Here is a 17,317-nt window from a genome sequence, read left to right as displayed (position 1 = left end):
TCAAGAAATTCTAACTTGGATCAAGCTGCTAAAACCTAACCAGCATGCATAGATCATAAACACACGAGGTGGAGTTTATGTGGCTGTGACTGTAAAGGGAGAGACTCAACTGAGACTTGGCCGTCTGGACCCAAACCTCCCTTGAGGTGCTACCACATTTGCTTCTGAAACTTGTACATCCGTTTAAAACTAAATAGCTTTTATAAAAAGGGGGAGCCAAATCACTTTTTAGCTTATCTTCTTAGTACATTTTAAAAATATATGTGTATGGCTAACTTATATTTAGAAAAACACCACCGAGCACACCCTCAACCATTATTGAATATATGTCTGCTTTGGAAAAATAAAGTTTTTTGATTATAAAAAAAAGAAAACAGTTTTGAATGTTTATAACTACACATACTATTTGTGAAGTAATTCCTCAAAACTAAGAAACAAACAAGACTCTTAAAAATAGGTAGAGCACAGGAAGGTAGAGCAACATGAAGCTTCATTTCTTACTGTGTTTCTCACTCTGTTTCCCCAAGCAATGCAGGTTGGTGATTATGTACAAGAATGTCAGTGATGTACACACAAATCAAGAAGCAATATTCATAAATCTCCCTTATTCTCTTGTTCTTCTTCTCCCTTCTCTGGTATAGATTTCTCCTATCTATTCTCTTGTCCTGCCAGCCCCGCCTATCCCTCTCCTGCCCAACTATTGGCTGTTTAGCTTCTTAGTAGACCAATCAGGTGTCCCAGGCAGGCACGGTGAAAGAAATGCAACAAGTCTTTACATAGTTGAACAAATGCAACAATAAATAAACAAATGAACACATCCTTACATTCATTAACACCGGCAGCAGAAACAAGTGTAATACAATTTCACATAGTTAAAGTAATATTCTGCAGCACAAATTAATGTATCACATCTTTGCCTAGTTAAAATAATATTCCACAACACCTCTCTTCATGTGCTAGAGGGGAGAGAAAATACCTTGGAAATCGGCTTTCCCTGGTGGCAGTTGATCCCGCCAACGAAGACCATGTTGGGCATCACAGGTTTAGGGACCTCCAACATAAAGTCAGTGCGTAACAACCATATGGACACTTGACTGACGAGGTCATTCATGGTCACTGGGGTCTGGAGAGCTTCAGAGGCAATGTCTGTAGCACTTTTGAAAAAGGCATGGCAGAATGTACGTTCCATCATGTAGGCGAGGTGGTTCCAGACTCTCTCCGTGAAAGTCATGGTGTCTGTTAATTTCAAAAGAGCTCTGGGAACATAAGAAGGAGGGCTGGGGCACTGGGCACCCTCTTCAAGATAGTGACAAAAGACTGCCCTGCCGAAGACCACGGATGGGAGTGACAAGTACTTGGCAACAGTTAAGCCGCACACATCGAAAGGATCCAGAAACACAGCATCAAAAGAACTCTGCTTCAAGTACTCCACTAACTTCTTGTCATTAAACAAATCCCTACAGTGTGAAAACAATAATTCAAAGAAACTTTGGGCGGGATTCGTTACTAGAGGGTTCGCTAGCAGAGGAGCCAGTTTCGAGTGTTGAGGTTTCCATTGAGCGTCCATAAAAATCTTGAACTCCCGGTTTAAATCCTCTAGGGTGTGAGAAATTGAATACGTTTTCACTGTAAAATTCAGTGGTTTGCTCAGTTGCCAACTCACCTCAGGCACGATTACCACCACCTCATGTCCTTTGTGGATGAGTTTTTCCACAACCGATTGCATGGTGAACCAGTGGCTCCCATCCATGGGGACCACCAGCAGCCTGCCTGCCTGGGCAAAGCCAGAGGCCAGCAGCAGACACACACACAGAGGAAGGGAGGCTGGAGAACCCGCAGGAGCCATGGGCGAAGCGGAGCCCGGGGGAGGCACTCCAGCTGCAGAGACTCAGCTCTTCTAACAAAGGAGGAAGTAAGAGTGAGTTAAATCTGCCCCCTCGGAAGGGCGTGTACTCACACCATTAAGAAACAGCAGTCCTGGGCAATGATTTACTTGGAAGAATTGTAATAAATGACCAAGCATTATTCTGAGATGTACTTGTTTGTTTTCCAGATAAGAAGGAACTGGAATCTTTTTCTTGGGCAGAATCAGGCAATGTGAGTTTAGGAACAGTTACAAAGAAATATAACCGACCCTAAGGAGTCCAAAAGTTTTCACAAAAGGAAGCAAGTTTCGAAAGATCTTGCATTTCTACAATTGGCCTCAAAGCAAAATCTACACACTTTCTTTAGGGCACCCGACTGTGTTCCAAAGGGATTTGCTGGTTCCAAAGCCTAGGAGAAGGGTCCTTAGCCTGGTCCCGCTCACAGAGAGAGGTTAGAAACAGCTCTGCCAGATAAACAATGCTGCTGCCTAGGCGCATGTGCAGTAGAATTCTTGTTCCACTTCCAAATACCGTGTGGCCTCAGATTTGCTGACCTAAGAGTGGCAAGCATCTCCATGGACCACTCCAGCGACTACAAAGAAGGCGACCATCATCCCGGTTACAACAGCCCCTTGATGCATCCGAAGCTGTAGACAGTCACATACTCTGTGGAGGGGCTGGGAGCTCGGCTGTGCCTCCTCAGTTATCCAGGGACCTCCCCCACTGCTGCGCCTGTGGGCTTGTTTCCACCTTGTGGTTACTGTGAATGGTGCGGTGGCCCACACCACATGCAGGTTTTCTTAGAAACTGGTTTCAAATCTTTGCAGTGTACATCCAGAGCTAAAACTGCTAACTCGTAAGGCAAGTCTGGTGTTCACTGTTGAGAACCATCAGGCTGCTCACCAGAGGGCTGTATCATTTTAATTTCCCACCGTGCCCATATTAGTGTCTGGTCCACATACACTCTAAAGCCATTTTCACTTGTTTCAGTTTGGGTTTTTGTTTTGATTTGGTTTTTGTCTTCTTGGTGGTGTGATAGTACCTTGTAGTTTCTACTTGCATTTTTGTAACCACTCCCGCGTCCTGCCTGATCTTGCCAAGACAAGAAAGCAATGCTTAATTTTGAAAAGCCTAACACTCGAGCCTCTAATCTTCAGATACAACCTTGTCTCTCTTTCCCATGAATTGGTTGAAAATCTCTTTCACAAAACATACCCCAGTATGTGAGAAAAAAAATACTACCCCATTATAGCACAGCAGACATGAAGAATGGTTGCTTTAACTAGATAGAAGTTTGTTGAGCTGTATAGACTTTGGGTCTGGTTAATTTTGGTACAAGGTGTTCTTATTTATTTGCAAGTATTTTTAAATAATTGAGTTCATTTAATTTTTTTTAAAAAATCAGGTATACCTCACATTATTTTATGTAATTATTTGATTTTTTGGAAAATTATTATTTATGTATATGTGTGTTTTGCCTCCATGTACTTATGTGAACCACATGTATGCAGTGCCATGGACACCAGAAGAACTCTCTAGAACCAGAGACTCTTTTATAAGCTGTGAGGTGGTTGCTGGGAATTAAACATGGGTCATCTGAAAAGCAGGTAGTATTCTAACTAGTGAGTAATATCTCCAGACCCATACATTAGCTTAAATGATCATAAAAATGAGGATAATGTGTGATTATTTCAATTATTTCAATATTCAACATGTTTTTAATTCTGATAAAAGTTTTGAAAGCAATATTGTTTAATGGAATGCATATATTTTACTCGATAAAGTGCTATATCCATTTTACACAAATGAATTCGCATGTGTATCTTGACATACTATCCTATTGTTTTAAAGATAAACAAAGTCTTTGGAATCTGAATAAGCCAGTATAAAAATTAAAACACGGGGCTGGAGCGATGGCTCAGTGGTTAAGAACACTGGCTGCTCTTCCAGAGGACACGGGTTCTATTCCCAGACCCCACATGGCAACTCACACCTGTCTGTAACTCCAGTTCTAGGGAATCTGGCATCCTTACACCAATGCACATAAAATAAAGTTAAATAAAGAATTAAAAAAGAATTAAAACACATAGGTCTACTGTTGTAAAACATATGCAGAGAAAGAAATGGAGTATTTGACCTGAATTCACTTGAATCCTAATTTAAGCAGCTTGCAGCAGCACATTCCAAAGTCTTAAATGCTGTCTTAGGGTTTATGCTGTTGTGATAAAAGACCATGACCAAAAGCATCTTGGGGAGGAAAGGGTTTATTTCAGCTTTCCACTCTCAGGTCACATTCCCTCACTGAGAGAAGGCAGGGTAGGAACCCCAGGAAGGAACCTAGGGGCAGGAACTAAAAAAAAAAAAAGCCATGTATGACTGCTGTTTACTGGCTTGCTCCTCATGATTTGCTCAGCCAGAACCACCTGCCTAGGGCTGGCACCACCTTGGTGGCCTGGGCCCTCCCACATCAATCACTAATTAAGAACATTAAGAAAATTCACCACGGGCTTGCTTACAGGCCAGTCTTAAGAAAGTAGTTTCTCATTGGGGTTCTCGCTTCTCAGACAACTTGTGGTATCAAGTTGACACAACCAACCAGGACAGAGGTACATAGTCCAAAAGAGAGAATGAATGGTATAATAGTGGCGGGTCTTTTGCATGCTGTATATCTACCTGATAAATTTTCTAAACTAATAAGGAAACTCAATAACATGGCCAGATAGAACATAAAAAGACAAATGTATACTTCAACTACCAATAACCACTTCAAAACCAAAATAAACCTATACACCATAGCTTTAAAATAACAAAAGCCTAGAAATACATTCTAAGGATGAAGATAAAATTTTTCCATAATGGACAATTCTTAAGTATGAAAGTTTATTACTGGAATAAAATAAAATCTAAATATGTGAAATAGAATGCATCTTCCCAACTAAGAAGACAATATCAAAAACATACCAGTATTTCTCCAATGAATGACAGCATTTAATGTAATGTGTACACAGCCCTAATGCTTGCTTGCTTTCATTTGTAGAACTCAACAATAACAGTTTTCAAAGGTTTATCTTTAATTGTGAGTCCCCGTATGGGGGTGTGTGCCGGTGTGGGAAGGTTCCCACAGAGGCAGGAATCAGGAGTTAGGTTCCTGGAGCTGAAGCAGGGGGATGTTATGGGCAGCCTGACATGGGTGCTGGGAACCAAACCTGGGGCCTCTGCAAAAGCAGCACCAGTGACTGAGCTTTCTCTCCAGCCTCAGCAACACAATTTTCAAGTTTTCAGAGAGAATATATTCTGGCAATTGATAAAAATACTGTGGTGCCTATGAGTGCGGCAAACCTGAGAGGCTGGGAGAAGACAGAAATAAACATGGAAAATTAAGGCCCGATAAAGACACAAGACTTGAATAGTGTTAGTAGGTTACAGTCCTCATTTAACAGCAACTAAATTTAGTTAGGGTCAAGTTATCAGAAAAATATTGTCAGCCTTAGAGGAATTTAAAATGCTCACCTAAGAAATGGTGTAAACATTCTAATATTTTAGTCTTGGAAACAGCCATATATGTTAAAATTTAGAAGGTTTTAAAGAAAAAGTTAACATTTAAAGTGAAGGGAAAAGCTAACCAACTTGGATGACCCAAAATAAAAACCATGTCAATTAAAAGATGAACAGCCATAGAGCCAAAGAGATGGCTCAGCAGTTAGGAGAATTGGCTGCTTTTCCAGAGGATCCAAGTTCAGTCCACAGCACCCACATGGCTGCTCACAGCCACATGTAACTCCAGTTCCAGGTACCCAATGTCCTCTTCTGGTGCCTGTGGGTACTTCATACATGTGATGCCCATCCATCGAGGCAAAGCATATTACACATAAAAATAAATAAAAATTAAAAGTTTAACAACTAAGTAAAAAGTGCAGCATGTAATTGAATGGCTAAGTGTTAATATTTCTGAACTCTAGAGGCTGGTAGCAATTGGAAAAAATGGTAAAAGGCCGTCAATGGGCAATTTACCAAAGAGAAAATGCAAATGCCCCAACTGCCTCTCGAAACAGAGAGTGAACATTGAAACAGTTACATAGAATTTTCCATCACCAAAACTGACAAAACATTAAAAGTTGGGGAGGATCCGGAGCAGAAGAGGGCATGGAAAATGAGAACTCTCACGTACAACTGACCAAATGATAACATTTTGAAAGCAGTTATCCAAATGCACTAAAATGTGGTGTGTGCATACCTAGCCCCAGCCACTCTGCTCCCAGGTCTCTGTGCTTCTGAGACAATAGCTGGGTTAGGAAGTACTCTGTGTTTAAGAAAAGCCTAAGGCACAAGGCTGTCCAGGCATACGCCTTTAGTCCCAGAACTTGGGAAACAGAGGCAGGCAGATTTCTGAGTTCAAGGGCAGCCTGGCTTACAGAGTGAATTCCAGGGCTACACAGAGAAAACCTGTGTCAAAAAAAAAAAAAAAAAGTAAAAAGAAAAAAAAAAGACTAAGAATGAATGGTCCCATCTGAAACTAAATATCTGTCAATATTTGTGGATTAGAAAGACATTTAAAACAACACACATTTATGGCTGGGCATTGGTGGCACATGTCTTTAATCCTATCATTCCAGAGCCAGAGGCAGGAAAATCTCTGTGAGTTTGAGCCCAGCCTGGTCTACAGAGCAAGTCCCAGGACAGCCAGGACTACACAGAGAGACCTTGTCTAGAAAAAACAAAAACAAACAAACAAAATGGCCGCCCCCCCACACACACATTTAAAACAACACACTTGTCATTGGAAGATATGGGATAAGTTGGAGAGGATAGAGTAGGGGTGGATTTGGTGAAAATACATTTTATACATGTATGAGAGTCTCAAATAACCATTTTAAAAAATGCTAAAAGAATATGACACATTTACTCTTGTGATGACAATCACTTGGTGGAAAGTGAAAAAGGAAGGTAAATAAACTTAGGCCCAGGCTGATGCTGGGTCTTATTTTAAGAAACTTTAACTACACATACTATTTGTGAATTAACTCCCCGAGACTGAGGACACAAATCTCCTAGTAGCATTTTTTAAAAAGGGGATAGAGTACAAGAAAGAACAAAGTGAAGCTTCATTTCTTACTGTGTTTCACCCTCTACTTCAAAAAGCAATGATAAATCCAGCCTGGTGATTATAAGACGCCAGTGAACCACACACCTATCAATAAGCAAGATTTACAAGTGGCACTACTGCACAATTTTGTGTGAATGGGCAAAGATTTTCTTGGAGCAAAATAAAACTGAAAATAACAAGTATAAATGACAACCCACAGTTCAGTAAGGAATAACTTTATTGTCCAAAGCCAGGTCTCTCTTCGTGTGTTAAAGGAGAGATAACATACCTTGGAAAGTGGCTTTCCCTTGTGACAGTTGATCCCACCAACGAAGACCATGTTGGGCATCACAGGTCTGGGGAAATTCAACACGAAATCAGTGTGGAACAACCAAATAGAAACTTGGTTGAAGAGGTCATTCATGGTCACTGGGGTCTGGAGAACTTCAGAGGCAATTTCTGTAGCAGCTTTGAAAAAATATGGACAAAATGCATGCTCCTTCGCGTAGGTTAGATAGTTCCACAATCTCTCCGTGAAAGTCATGGTGTCTGTGAATTTCGAGAGAATTCTGGGAACATAAGAAGGAGGGCTGGGGCACTGGGCACCCTCTTCAAGATAGTGACAAAAGATTCCTCTGCTGGAGACCACAGACGGGAGTGACAAGTACTTGGCAACAGTTAAGCCGCACACATCGAAAGGATCCAGAAACACAGCATCAAAAGAACTCTGCTTCAAGTACTCCACTAACTTCTTATCTTTAAACAGACTCCTACAGTGTGAAAACAGTAATTCAAAGAACCCTTTGCCTGAATTCTTGAGCAGAGAAAACATTCCTACTTCTTGAGTTTTCCATTGGTTGTGAGCAAAAAACTTGAAGTGGTGGTTCAAATCGTCCAGAGTATAAGAAACAGAGTAAGTTTTCATTGTCAAATTCAGGGATTTTCCCAGTTGCCAACTCACCTCTGGCACAAGTACCACCACCTCATGCCCTCTGTGGCTGAGTTTCTCCACAACTGTCTGCATGGTGAACCAGTGGCTCCCATCCATGGGGACCACCAGCAGCCTGCCTGCCTGGGCAAAGCCAGAGGCCAGCAGCAGACACACACACAGAGGAAGGGAGGCTGGAGAACCCGCAGGAGCCATGGGCGAAGCGGAGCCCGGGGGAGGCACTCCAGCTGAGCTCCTTCTAATTTAGGGAGAGTAAGCTTGTGGGAGCTAGAAAGTCACCCTCCTGAGGAGGGCATGTAAGAAAGTCCACTCCTTGACAGAGACTGACTTTTAAGAACAATAACAATAGAGTCATTATTAAGATGCCTACTTGTTTGTTTTCCAGATAAGAAGGGCTTGTGATATTTTTCTTGGGCAGAATCAGGCAAGGGGAGTTTAGAAACAGTTATGAAGAAATATACCTGACCCTAAAGAGCCCAAAGGTTTTTACAAAAGGAAGCAATTCAAAGAATCTTACATTTCTAGAATTGGTGTCAAAGCAAAATCTGCACACTTTCTTTAGGGCAGCTGACTGTGTTCCAAAAGGATTTGCTGCCTCAGCCTCCAAGGACTAGGGGAAGGGTCCTTAGCCTGGTGCCCCTCACAGACAGCACTTAAAAACAACTCGGCCAGAGAAGCAATTCTGCTGTCTTGGTGCTGTGAATTGCTGAAATAAGACAGGCAACTATACTATGGACAATCCCAGGTATTTGATTGCATGTAGTAGCCAACTCTTTCTTATTTCCCTTCATGTGTCCAATGCAGTGGGTAGTTGCTTGTTCTAAGACCTCTGCTGTGGGTTTCCCCCAAAGGACCTATGTATTTCATTTTTGTCCCCCATCCCCTTGTATACTCCTTGTAGTCAGGGTATATGATTTCCTTGTATGTTCATCCTGTTTGCACGGTGCCCCCACTATGGTTCACACAGAGAAGAACGAAAGTGTTTTTTTTTTTCTTAGACTCAGCTGCATTATGCAACTTTTCTATACACTTTGATGGGTAACCATTAGCCTAGGTCAGATAAAACACTGCGGCATATTTAGAGAGGACTTCCACAGCCAAACCGAGGCATGATCCTGGTTAGTACCACAGCATGGTCCCTTTTATCTTAAATATCACTGTGAATAGATATTTACCAAGTCACCTATTTTCCTTGGTGACTGAAGAACACTCAGGTGATCATCTTTGAAGATTAGAAATAGCTAGGGTGCCATACTTTTGAATCACTGTACTACGGAGGCAGAGGCAGGTAGATCTCTGTGAATTCAAGGCTAGCTTGGTGGACATAGTGAGTCCTTGGATAGCTGGAGCTATATAATAGACCCTGTCTCAAAATAGTACAAAGCAAAACGGTGGTGTCTGTATGATTTTGGTATGGGAAGACTAAGGTTCCACTCCCTCCCCTCCCCCAGACATATACTAACTCTCAAGGACCTCACTTTGAAACATTAACAATTGAAAACAAGTCCAAGAAGCATGAGCAGTTCATGGAACATAATGAAATTCAAATAAAAAAGAAGGACAATTGTCTCACTCAGGTCATGCCACCCAAGCCCTGTTCCCAAATCAGGGCAATGTTGATAAAGAGATCATTTACCCTGAGCATGACCTGCTGGCAGGGAAGTGAGCTGGCAATCATAATACAAAGTCCTTAGTGTTATCACAGTTCCTAGGAGGACTGCCCCAGAGATATCTCTGGGGGTTGGGGAGCCACTGGGAGAAAGGACATGGCCATGCCACTTGGGGTGAAATATAATGAAGGAAAGGAAGCCAAGGTCTTAGTGACCTGTATACAGATCACTATGGCACTTTATCCCTGTCCAGAGGTCAAATCCTAGCCCATCTACAAAACCAGCCTGTTCACCTTCCTAGGCATAGGAAGGCATTCTAGTCAGTGTCACTTATCATACTTCTGTGTTTCTACCCCTTCTCAGAGTGCAGTCTGACTTCCCTGCATCGACAAGGTGATGCCTCCCTGACTACTTTAGAAGAGTGTGGAGGTGGCTGTGGTGGTTCTTCCTAGTTGCCAACTTGATCAGATATTGAACCATCCAAGCACTAAGCTTCTGGCCATACTTGTAAGGATTTTTCTTCATTGGATTATTTGGAATGGGAAGCCCCATCCTGAATGTGATGGTGCCTTCTAGTGGCAGTCCAGGTAAGAGAAGACCCTAGAGGAGAGTTTTCCTTTTTACCCCGTTGCCTTCATGGCCCTCAGAACAGTTTATCTATCCTGCTGCCGCCGTCAGTACTCCAGTTCTTTCCTGCTATCAGAACTCACCTTCAATCAGCCTTCCCACATGGACTGAAGGCCAGTGGCCAGCCAGGGATCCTCTAGGACATCAATGCCACCTTAAGACCTGTTAGGTGTACAACCTCATGGACTGAGCAGTGACTAAAATTCTCAGGGTCTCCAGGATGAAGACAGCCATTACTAGACTACCTGGACCATACTGTGTAAGCCAATGTAATAAACTCCCATACATTTGTCCTATCTGTTCTGACCCTACAGAGAACCCTGACTAATACACTAGTGTTGCTCTACTCCAGAAGTATTATACAGCATCAGTTCCATTCAGCCAAAACCCCTGATTAATTATCCTGGCCAGACAGGAAGTTTGCCAATCCTATGAACCTCAGAGACCCAAAGAACATATTCGTTGTTGATCAGGGAAGTCAATCAGTAGATATACTTCAGGAGCTCAAAGACACTCAACTCAGCCAAAAGTCTATACCACATCTCCTACTTGATGGAGAGGGTTGATTTTTTTTTTAAATAACACATTTATAAGAAGTTAGCCTCTGGTCCCACATTTATTGAGCAGCAAATCTACTGAACTCTTGAATTTTGCCTTCAGCCATGCCCAAGATCATAAACAATGGAATTGACCGGCCAGGGACTGGATCCTCAGAGCAGATTAAACAGAAGTTGTCACAATGACTATACAGAAGTTCCACATGGTAGCACCCCTCAGCCAGCAGCTCAGACAACAGCAAAGCCTGCCAGCAGCCCCACTCAGCATCAGCATGGAAGCAGCGTGCATCTTAGTCAACTAGAAAGCTCACAAGAAGCCCTTTTTGCTCAGGCAATACACTGGCCCTTCCAGAGCTACAGGCTAGAATCAATAGCAAAGGTCTGTTGCTACCAAAGGACTCGTGTCAAGAGAAGTTCAAGCCAGAAGGTTTTGTTTTTCAGCACGAGGACATGAATATCGTAAAGCGTCAAGGACCTGTGACATACCTGAAAGAAACGAATGAAACTTCAATAGGGGCATGGGAAAAATAGAGATCCATGAAATGATTGAGAAGGAATTCAGAACAAGAGCCATAAAAATGTTCAACAAACTATGAGAATATAGGAAGCAAAATTTAATGACAGACAGGGCAGTGGCAGCAGACAGCTTTAATCCCAGCACTCAGGGAGGTAGAGGGAGGCAAATCTCTGTGAGTTAGAGGCCAGCCTGATCTACAGAGTGAGTTCCAGGACAGACTCCAAAACTACGCAGAGAAACCCTGTCTCAAAAAAAAAATTAATGATGGTAGACAAATACTGGAGGTGAACAGCAGACCATAGAAAGTCAGATGAAGAATGCAGCAACCAAAGTGACAAACACAGAGCTTCACCAGCAGGTTTGACCAAGCAGAAGGCTCAGCAAAGTGAAAGACAGAGTGGCTGAAGCTGTCTAGATACAGAGCAAGATGGGTGAGGGAACTCCACAGGAATGACAGGACCCTTCCAAAAGGCCACCTGCCATATGACAGGAGTTGGAGAAAGAGGGGAACACAGGAAACACAGAGATTGCCAGTAAATGTTCACCTTAACCAAATATACCAAGACACACTCGGAGCTATCAAAACATGAAGACAGTGAACAGTCCTGAGAACAAGAAGAGGCAGTGTGGTGTTTGGACAAGAATAGTGTCCATAAGCTCATATATTTGATTGCTTAGTCACCAGGGAGTGGGCCTATTTGAGAAGGAGTAGAGGGTGTGGCCTGGTTGAAGGAAGTATGTCACTGGGGGTGGACTTTGAGGTTTTCAAAAGCCCATGCTAGGCCCAGTCTCTATCTATCTTATTGTATCTATCTATCTATCTATCTATCTATCTATCTATCTATCTATCTATCTATCCATCCATCCATCTGCCTGTGAATCAGGATGTAGCTCTCAACTACTTCTCCAGCACCATGTCTGCCATGCCTACTGCCATGAACCTCACCATGATGACAATGGACTAAACTTGTGAAAACATAAGCAAGCCCCCCTCCCCAGTTAAATGTTTCCTTTTATAAGAGTTGCCTTGGTCACATTGCCTCTTCACAGCAATAGAACAGTGATTAAGACAGGTAGAAAACAAACCACATACAAAAAGAGTATGAACACTACTCACTGTTAGCAGAGTTCGTAGGACATTCCCCATAGCCAGAAGAAAATGGAATGATATGTTAAAGGCATTGGGGGTGGGGTGTATTAGCCAAGAATATTTTATCTAGCAAATTATTTTTTGAGAATGAGTGAGAGAGACAAGGTATGGTGGCACATGCCTGTAACTCCAGTGCTCAGTTTGAGCTCTTCCTAGGCTACACAATGATTTGGCTGGAAAAACAATGAACGATGAAGAATAAAACATAAACAAATGCTTAGGGAGTTTCCCACTAGACCTGATGAATAGGCACCAATGTCCTTTACTGTGAGAAGACCACCAGCTGATAATACCACACCATAATTCCTAATGGCAAAAGCAAAATGTCTGCATTCACAACACTCTAGGCCTGTCAATATAGAGTGCACAATAGATTTACTCCTCCTATCAGGGATAAACTATGAAGCCACGAATAACATGTACCTATAAGAAGCTGGGAATTGAACACATCACAAAATACTCAAACTCAAATCTAAAACATAAAATGTGATGAGGGTAAAGCTGGTGAGAGTTGAAAGTATTAAATGTTCTGTGGAAGCCTTGTTATCAAATTTCATAGCACACTACTGCATAAAACTGGCAAGACAAAATCTGTCAAGTCTTTTGAGGCAGGGCCTAGTCCCTCCCCCATGTATCTAGGCTAATTTTGATGATCCCTCATGGAAGGCCTCGCCCTTCCTGGGGAGCGGATGGGGGATGGGATGGGGAGTCGGTGGGAGGCACGGGAGGGTGAGAGGGAGAGAGAACTGGTATTGATATGTAAAATAAGATTGTTTCTAATTTAAATGAGATTTATTTAAAAACAAAACTGGCAAGGCAAAACAGAGGGAGCAAGAAATTAGGAACAAAGAAGGTATTGTCTCCAAAATCAGAAAGCAATGAACAGAATGGAAGTAATTCTATACCTACCTAGAATTACCTTGGGAACCACTCTGGCAGTGCCATCCCTGAACTGAGGGAAAACAGGCTGGGGCCGGAGAGATGGCTCAGAGGTTAAGAGCATTGAACAGCTTTTCCAGAGGTCCTGAGTTCAATTCCTAGCAACCACATGGTGGCTCACAACCATCTGTAATGAGATCCGATGCCCTCTTCTAGCATGCAGGCATATGTGCAGGGGAAATACTGTGTATGTGATAAATAAATATTTAAAAATAAAACAAAACAAGAAAGCAGGCTGAGCAAGCCATGAGGAGCAAGCCAGTAAGCAATACCCCACCACAGCCTCTGCATCAGCTCCTGCCTCCAGGTTCCTGCCTTGAGTTCCTGCCCTGATTTCTTCCAATATGTAAACTAAACTCTTTCATCCACAAGTTGTTTTTAGTCATGGTGTTTTATCACAGCAATAGAAACTTTAACTAAGACAGCATCTATCACAAAACATGGAATTATTCTCCCTAAGATCTCCAAAATAATAAGAATGCTCATTCTCCCCATTTCTGGCCAATATAAAATTAGAAACTGTTGTCAAAATGTTAGATGAGAGAACGTGCAGCATCCACATAGGAAAGAAGAAGTGAAACTGCCAGTGCTTGTTGATTTCATAATCCAGAAATCCCCACAGATTCCATGACACAAAAAAAGCAAGTTGAAACCATTGAGTGAAGGCGGTGATAATGCAAGACACAGTCAACCACTAAATATTAGTAGTGCCCTGCATACTAACTACAAACTACATGAAAAAATAATCCAGAGAAAATTCCATTTATGGAAATTATCCCCCAAGGAAGATACTTAGGGATAAAGTTAACTAAAAGGATGAAAGGTCTACACATTAAAAAATACAAAAACACTGAAAAAGACTTGAAAAGGATACAAAAACAGAAACAAAAAAGACAGCCTGTGCTCCTGATTAGATGATTTTGTTATACAGTATTTGTAAGCTCCCACCCATGAAGATGTCAGTGATCTGTTACCAAGCAAAGTACAAGGTAAGTAGCAGCATGTGAACCAATAACTATTATTATTTTAGTAAAGTAATTATAAAATGATATATCATTCATATACACCTATTACAAAATAATTTCAAAAATGTTTTCAAAAGCTGAGACTTATCTTCTGAAGCACATTTGTAAGAGAGGAAGCTAGGAATGGAATAAAAGTGACTGCAGGGATTGATACGAAACCAGTTTTTTTTTAAACAACCTGAAAATTATAAATAACCAGTTCAACTGTATGAACAAACACACCAGAAAGGGGAGATTTATAAAGTTTCTTAAGTAAAAATAACAAGACATAATTCATTGAACCACAAAATATGCAACTTACTAACGTAAATGACACAGAGTTTAAGAAGGATTCTTTTCCCCTCTAATATCCAAAATCAGGCCACCCTTCCCATGCTAAGGGTCAGATAACATAGTTGAGAAAGTGACTATCTCTGGTGACAGCTGATCACACCATGGAAGACCATGGTGAATATCACAGGCCTGGGTTAGAGTCAGTGCCCAAGGCCAAATGGAAGCTTCACTGGAGAGACCACTGTCACAGGGAGTTGGAGAATTCAGAGGTGATTTCCATGAGAAAACAACTGTTCATCCAAAAAAGGAAAATAATTCCCTACTCTTTCTTTGAAAGCCATGGCATCTGGGAAGCAGGAGAGAAGTTTGGGAACATGGGGAAGGGACTAGAGCTTGAGTACTTCCTTCAACATTAGAGCAAAACATTAGTCTGCTGACCAACACAGGTGGAAGTGAAAGGTGTTTGGCAACACCTAAATTACGAGCAGAAAAGGTTCCACGAAAGCCTCAAAAGAAGGAAGGAAAGGAGGAAGGAAGGAGGAAGGAAGGAAGGAAGGAAGGAAGGAAGGAAGGAAGGAAGGAAGGAAGGAAAGTTTTGCTGTGGATAAGCGATTAATTTCTTTTTTGCTGAACATACTCCTGTAAGGTGAAAAGATGATGTCATAAGAGCCTTGAATGAGTCCATTATAGAGAACACATACTGGTCTGAGTTTTCCATTGAGTGTCTGCAAAAATCGTTGAACTCTCAGTCAATCCCTGCAGAGCGTGAGGAGCTGAGTTAAGTGTTCCACCTATAATTCAGTCTCTTAGTTAAAGTTTCTATTGCTGTGAAGAGACACCATGACATCAGCATCTCTTATAAAGGAAAACATTTAATGGAGGTGGCTTACTGTTTCAGAGGTTTAATCCATTATCATCATAGTGGGACATGGCAACCTGCAAGCATACATGGTTCTGAAGAGCTATATACAAGATATAGCTGAGGGTGCTATATCTTGAACAGAAGGAAAGAGGTTGTGATAAGACACTAGGGTTGGCTCAAGCTTAGGAGACACCAAAGCATACCACCAAAGTGACATACTTTCTCCAGCAACGACATACCTACTCCAAAAAGGCACTGCTCTGAATAGTAGCACTCCATTTGGGTCCATTTTCTATCAAACCACCACAATTAGTGATCTTCTGCATTGCTAACTCACTTCTGACACTATCACCACTAACTCTCGGCCTCTGAGACCAGTTTAGACAAAACAGATTCCAAGGTAAACCAGTGGCTCCCACTTACCATCAATACCAGCATACTGCCTACCTGGCCTATACAAGAAGCAAGCAACAAATGCACACATAGAAAAAAGGGAGGCTGGAAAATCTGCAGGAACCATGGAACAAGCCTATCTCAGAGCAACCGAGGAGCCAGACTCTACCTCTCTAAGATAGCAACAGGAAAGATACAGGTACCAAACCCACCTCAATGGACACCTGCAATTCTGTATTCATAGGTGAAGTTACACGCACTGCCAAAGATTTACCCAGAAGAATCATTAATGAAATGGTTTTGCTGACTACCTAGTTCTCTGTTTACCAGAACAGAAAAGTGTGTGACCTTTGCCTTGGGAAGGTCATGCCCTCTATTGCCGTGCCAGTTACCAAACACACCTATGAAATGATGTGCTTGGATTCTAAGAATTCAGAAAAATGGAGAAACTGTCCATAAGGAGTCTCTGCATCTGTCATGTGCTTGCTGGTTTGAACATCATAACGTGGGCTAAGAAGTGTGGACTGTGAGAAGTGGAAATGAGTTGGCAGGAAGAAGGAACCAATGCTAGAGAAGGTCACAGAAAAGGGGGTCTCTCCCTAAAGGACCTCACCTGTGTAGGAAAGGGCTGCTGCAGAGCCAAACCAAGTCTGTGTTGTCCTTGCGGGAATGGAAACTCCATGGAATCACCATTGCTGTAAGATTTAATTACACCTGTGTAATGAATTTTCCAGAGAGATTCCTGGATGTTATGTTATAACCATCATCAAAGTCCCCTACGTAGACCCTCACACACCACACACACATACATGCCCAGACTCACAAGGTCTCTCACCAGTGTTTCCTTCTCAACACACTGGTTTAGCTCCACCCATAACTTCTGTACCCTGGCAGCACAAACACTGTATGTTAAACATGTCTGCCATATGAAATAATAGAATAAACACACAAGTTTTTTTTTGCATTTGATTCGTGCTTGTGCTGAATACAAGCTCTTTATCAACATCCCCTTGATTGATACCCACATATGTCTTTGTGTGGCTAAGTATAGTGTGTGTGAATCAGTGTGTGGTGTATGGTGATGGTGATGTGTGTATGTGTGTATGAATGTGACTGAGTATGTGGGGTGTGAATAAGTGTGACACATGCCCAGGTATATGACCCAACGACTCACCTTCCTGCTGGTGAGAATACAGAAAATATTATAGGAACAAGTTCATGAAAACAAAGTATAGAAGAACAGTGGGTACAGTCTTGTTCACAAAAACAAAAGTAAGAGAGCTAGTAAATATCACTAATGGTCACTGAAAATAGAAGACAATCAATGAAAATAGTGTAATGTAATCAGTAAGGAAGGTGGCAAATATGTCAAGTTTTTCTTTGTGACCATGTCTCTAACTTAGTGGGAACTGAAATGCAAGGAAAAGCATATCCTGTATCTTTATGATTACAGATTGTCCATTCTTC

The 17,317-nt window shown here is 41.9% G+C and overlaps 1 protein-coding gene across 3 annotated transcripts in view; it reads right to left on the bottom strand.

Annotated features, from left to right (window-relative positions):
- Positions 1-17,317, bottom strand: part of LOC100755423 (UDP-glucuronosyltransferase 1-6) — a 112,318-nt gene that overhangs the window by 59,728 nt on the left and 35,273 nt on the right. The window contains exon 1 of one of the 3 annotated variants that reach the window (XM_027397494.1): positions 7,238-8,121. The exons of 1 other annotated variant lie outside the window; for it this stretch is intronic. In XM_027397494.1, the coding sequence (XP_027253295.1) occupies positions 7,238-8,092 (855 nt within the window). In that variant the 5' untranslated portion in view covers positions 8,093-8,121. Of the gene's footprint in view, positions 1-976; positions 2,530-7,237; positions 8,122-17,317 lie in introns of those variants that run through there. One more of the 3 variants, XM_027397486.2, reaches the window with a different exon arrangement.

This window comes from Cricetulus griseus, chromosome 2 (genome assembly GCF_003668045.3).
Source record: "Cricetulus griseus strain 17A/GY chromosome 2, alternate assembly CriGri-PICRH-1.0, whole genome shotgun sequence".
Lineage (NCBI taxonomy): Eukaryota > Metazoa > Chordata > Mammalia > Rodentia > Cricetidae > Cricetulus > Cricetulus griseus.
Note: the sequence above shows the minus strand (reverse complement) of the source record. Positions and strands in the feature narration are given on the sequence as shown.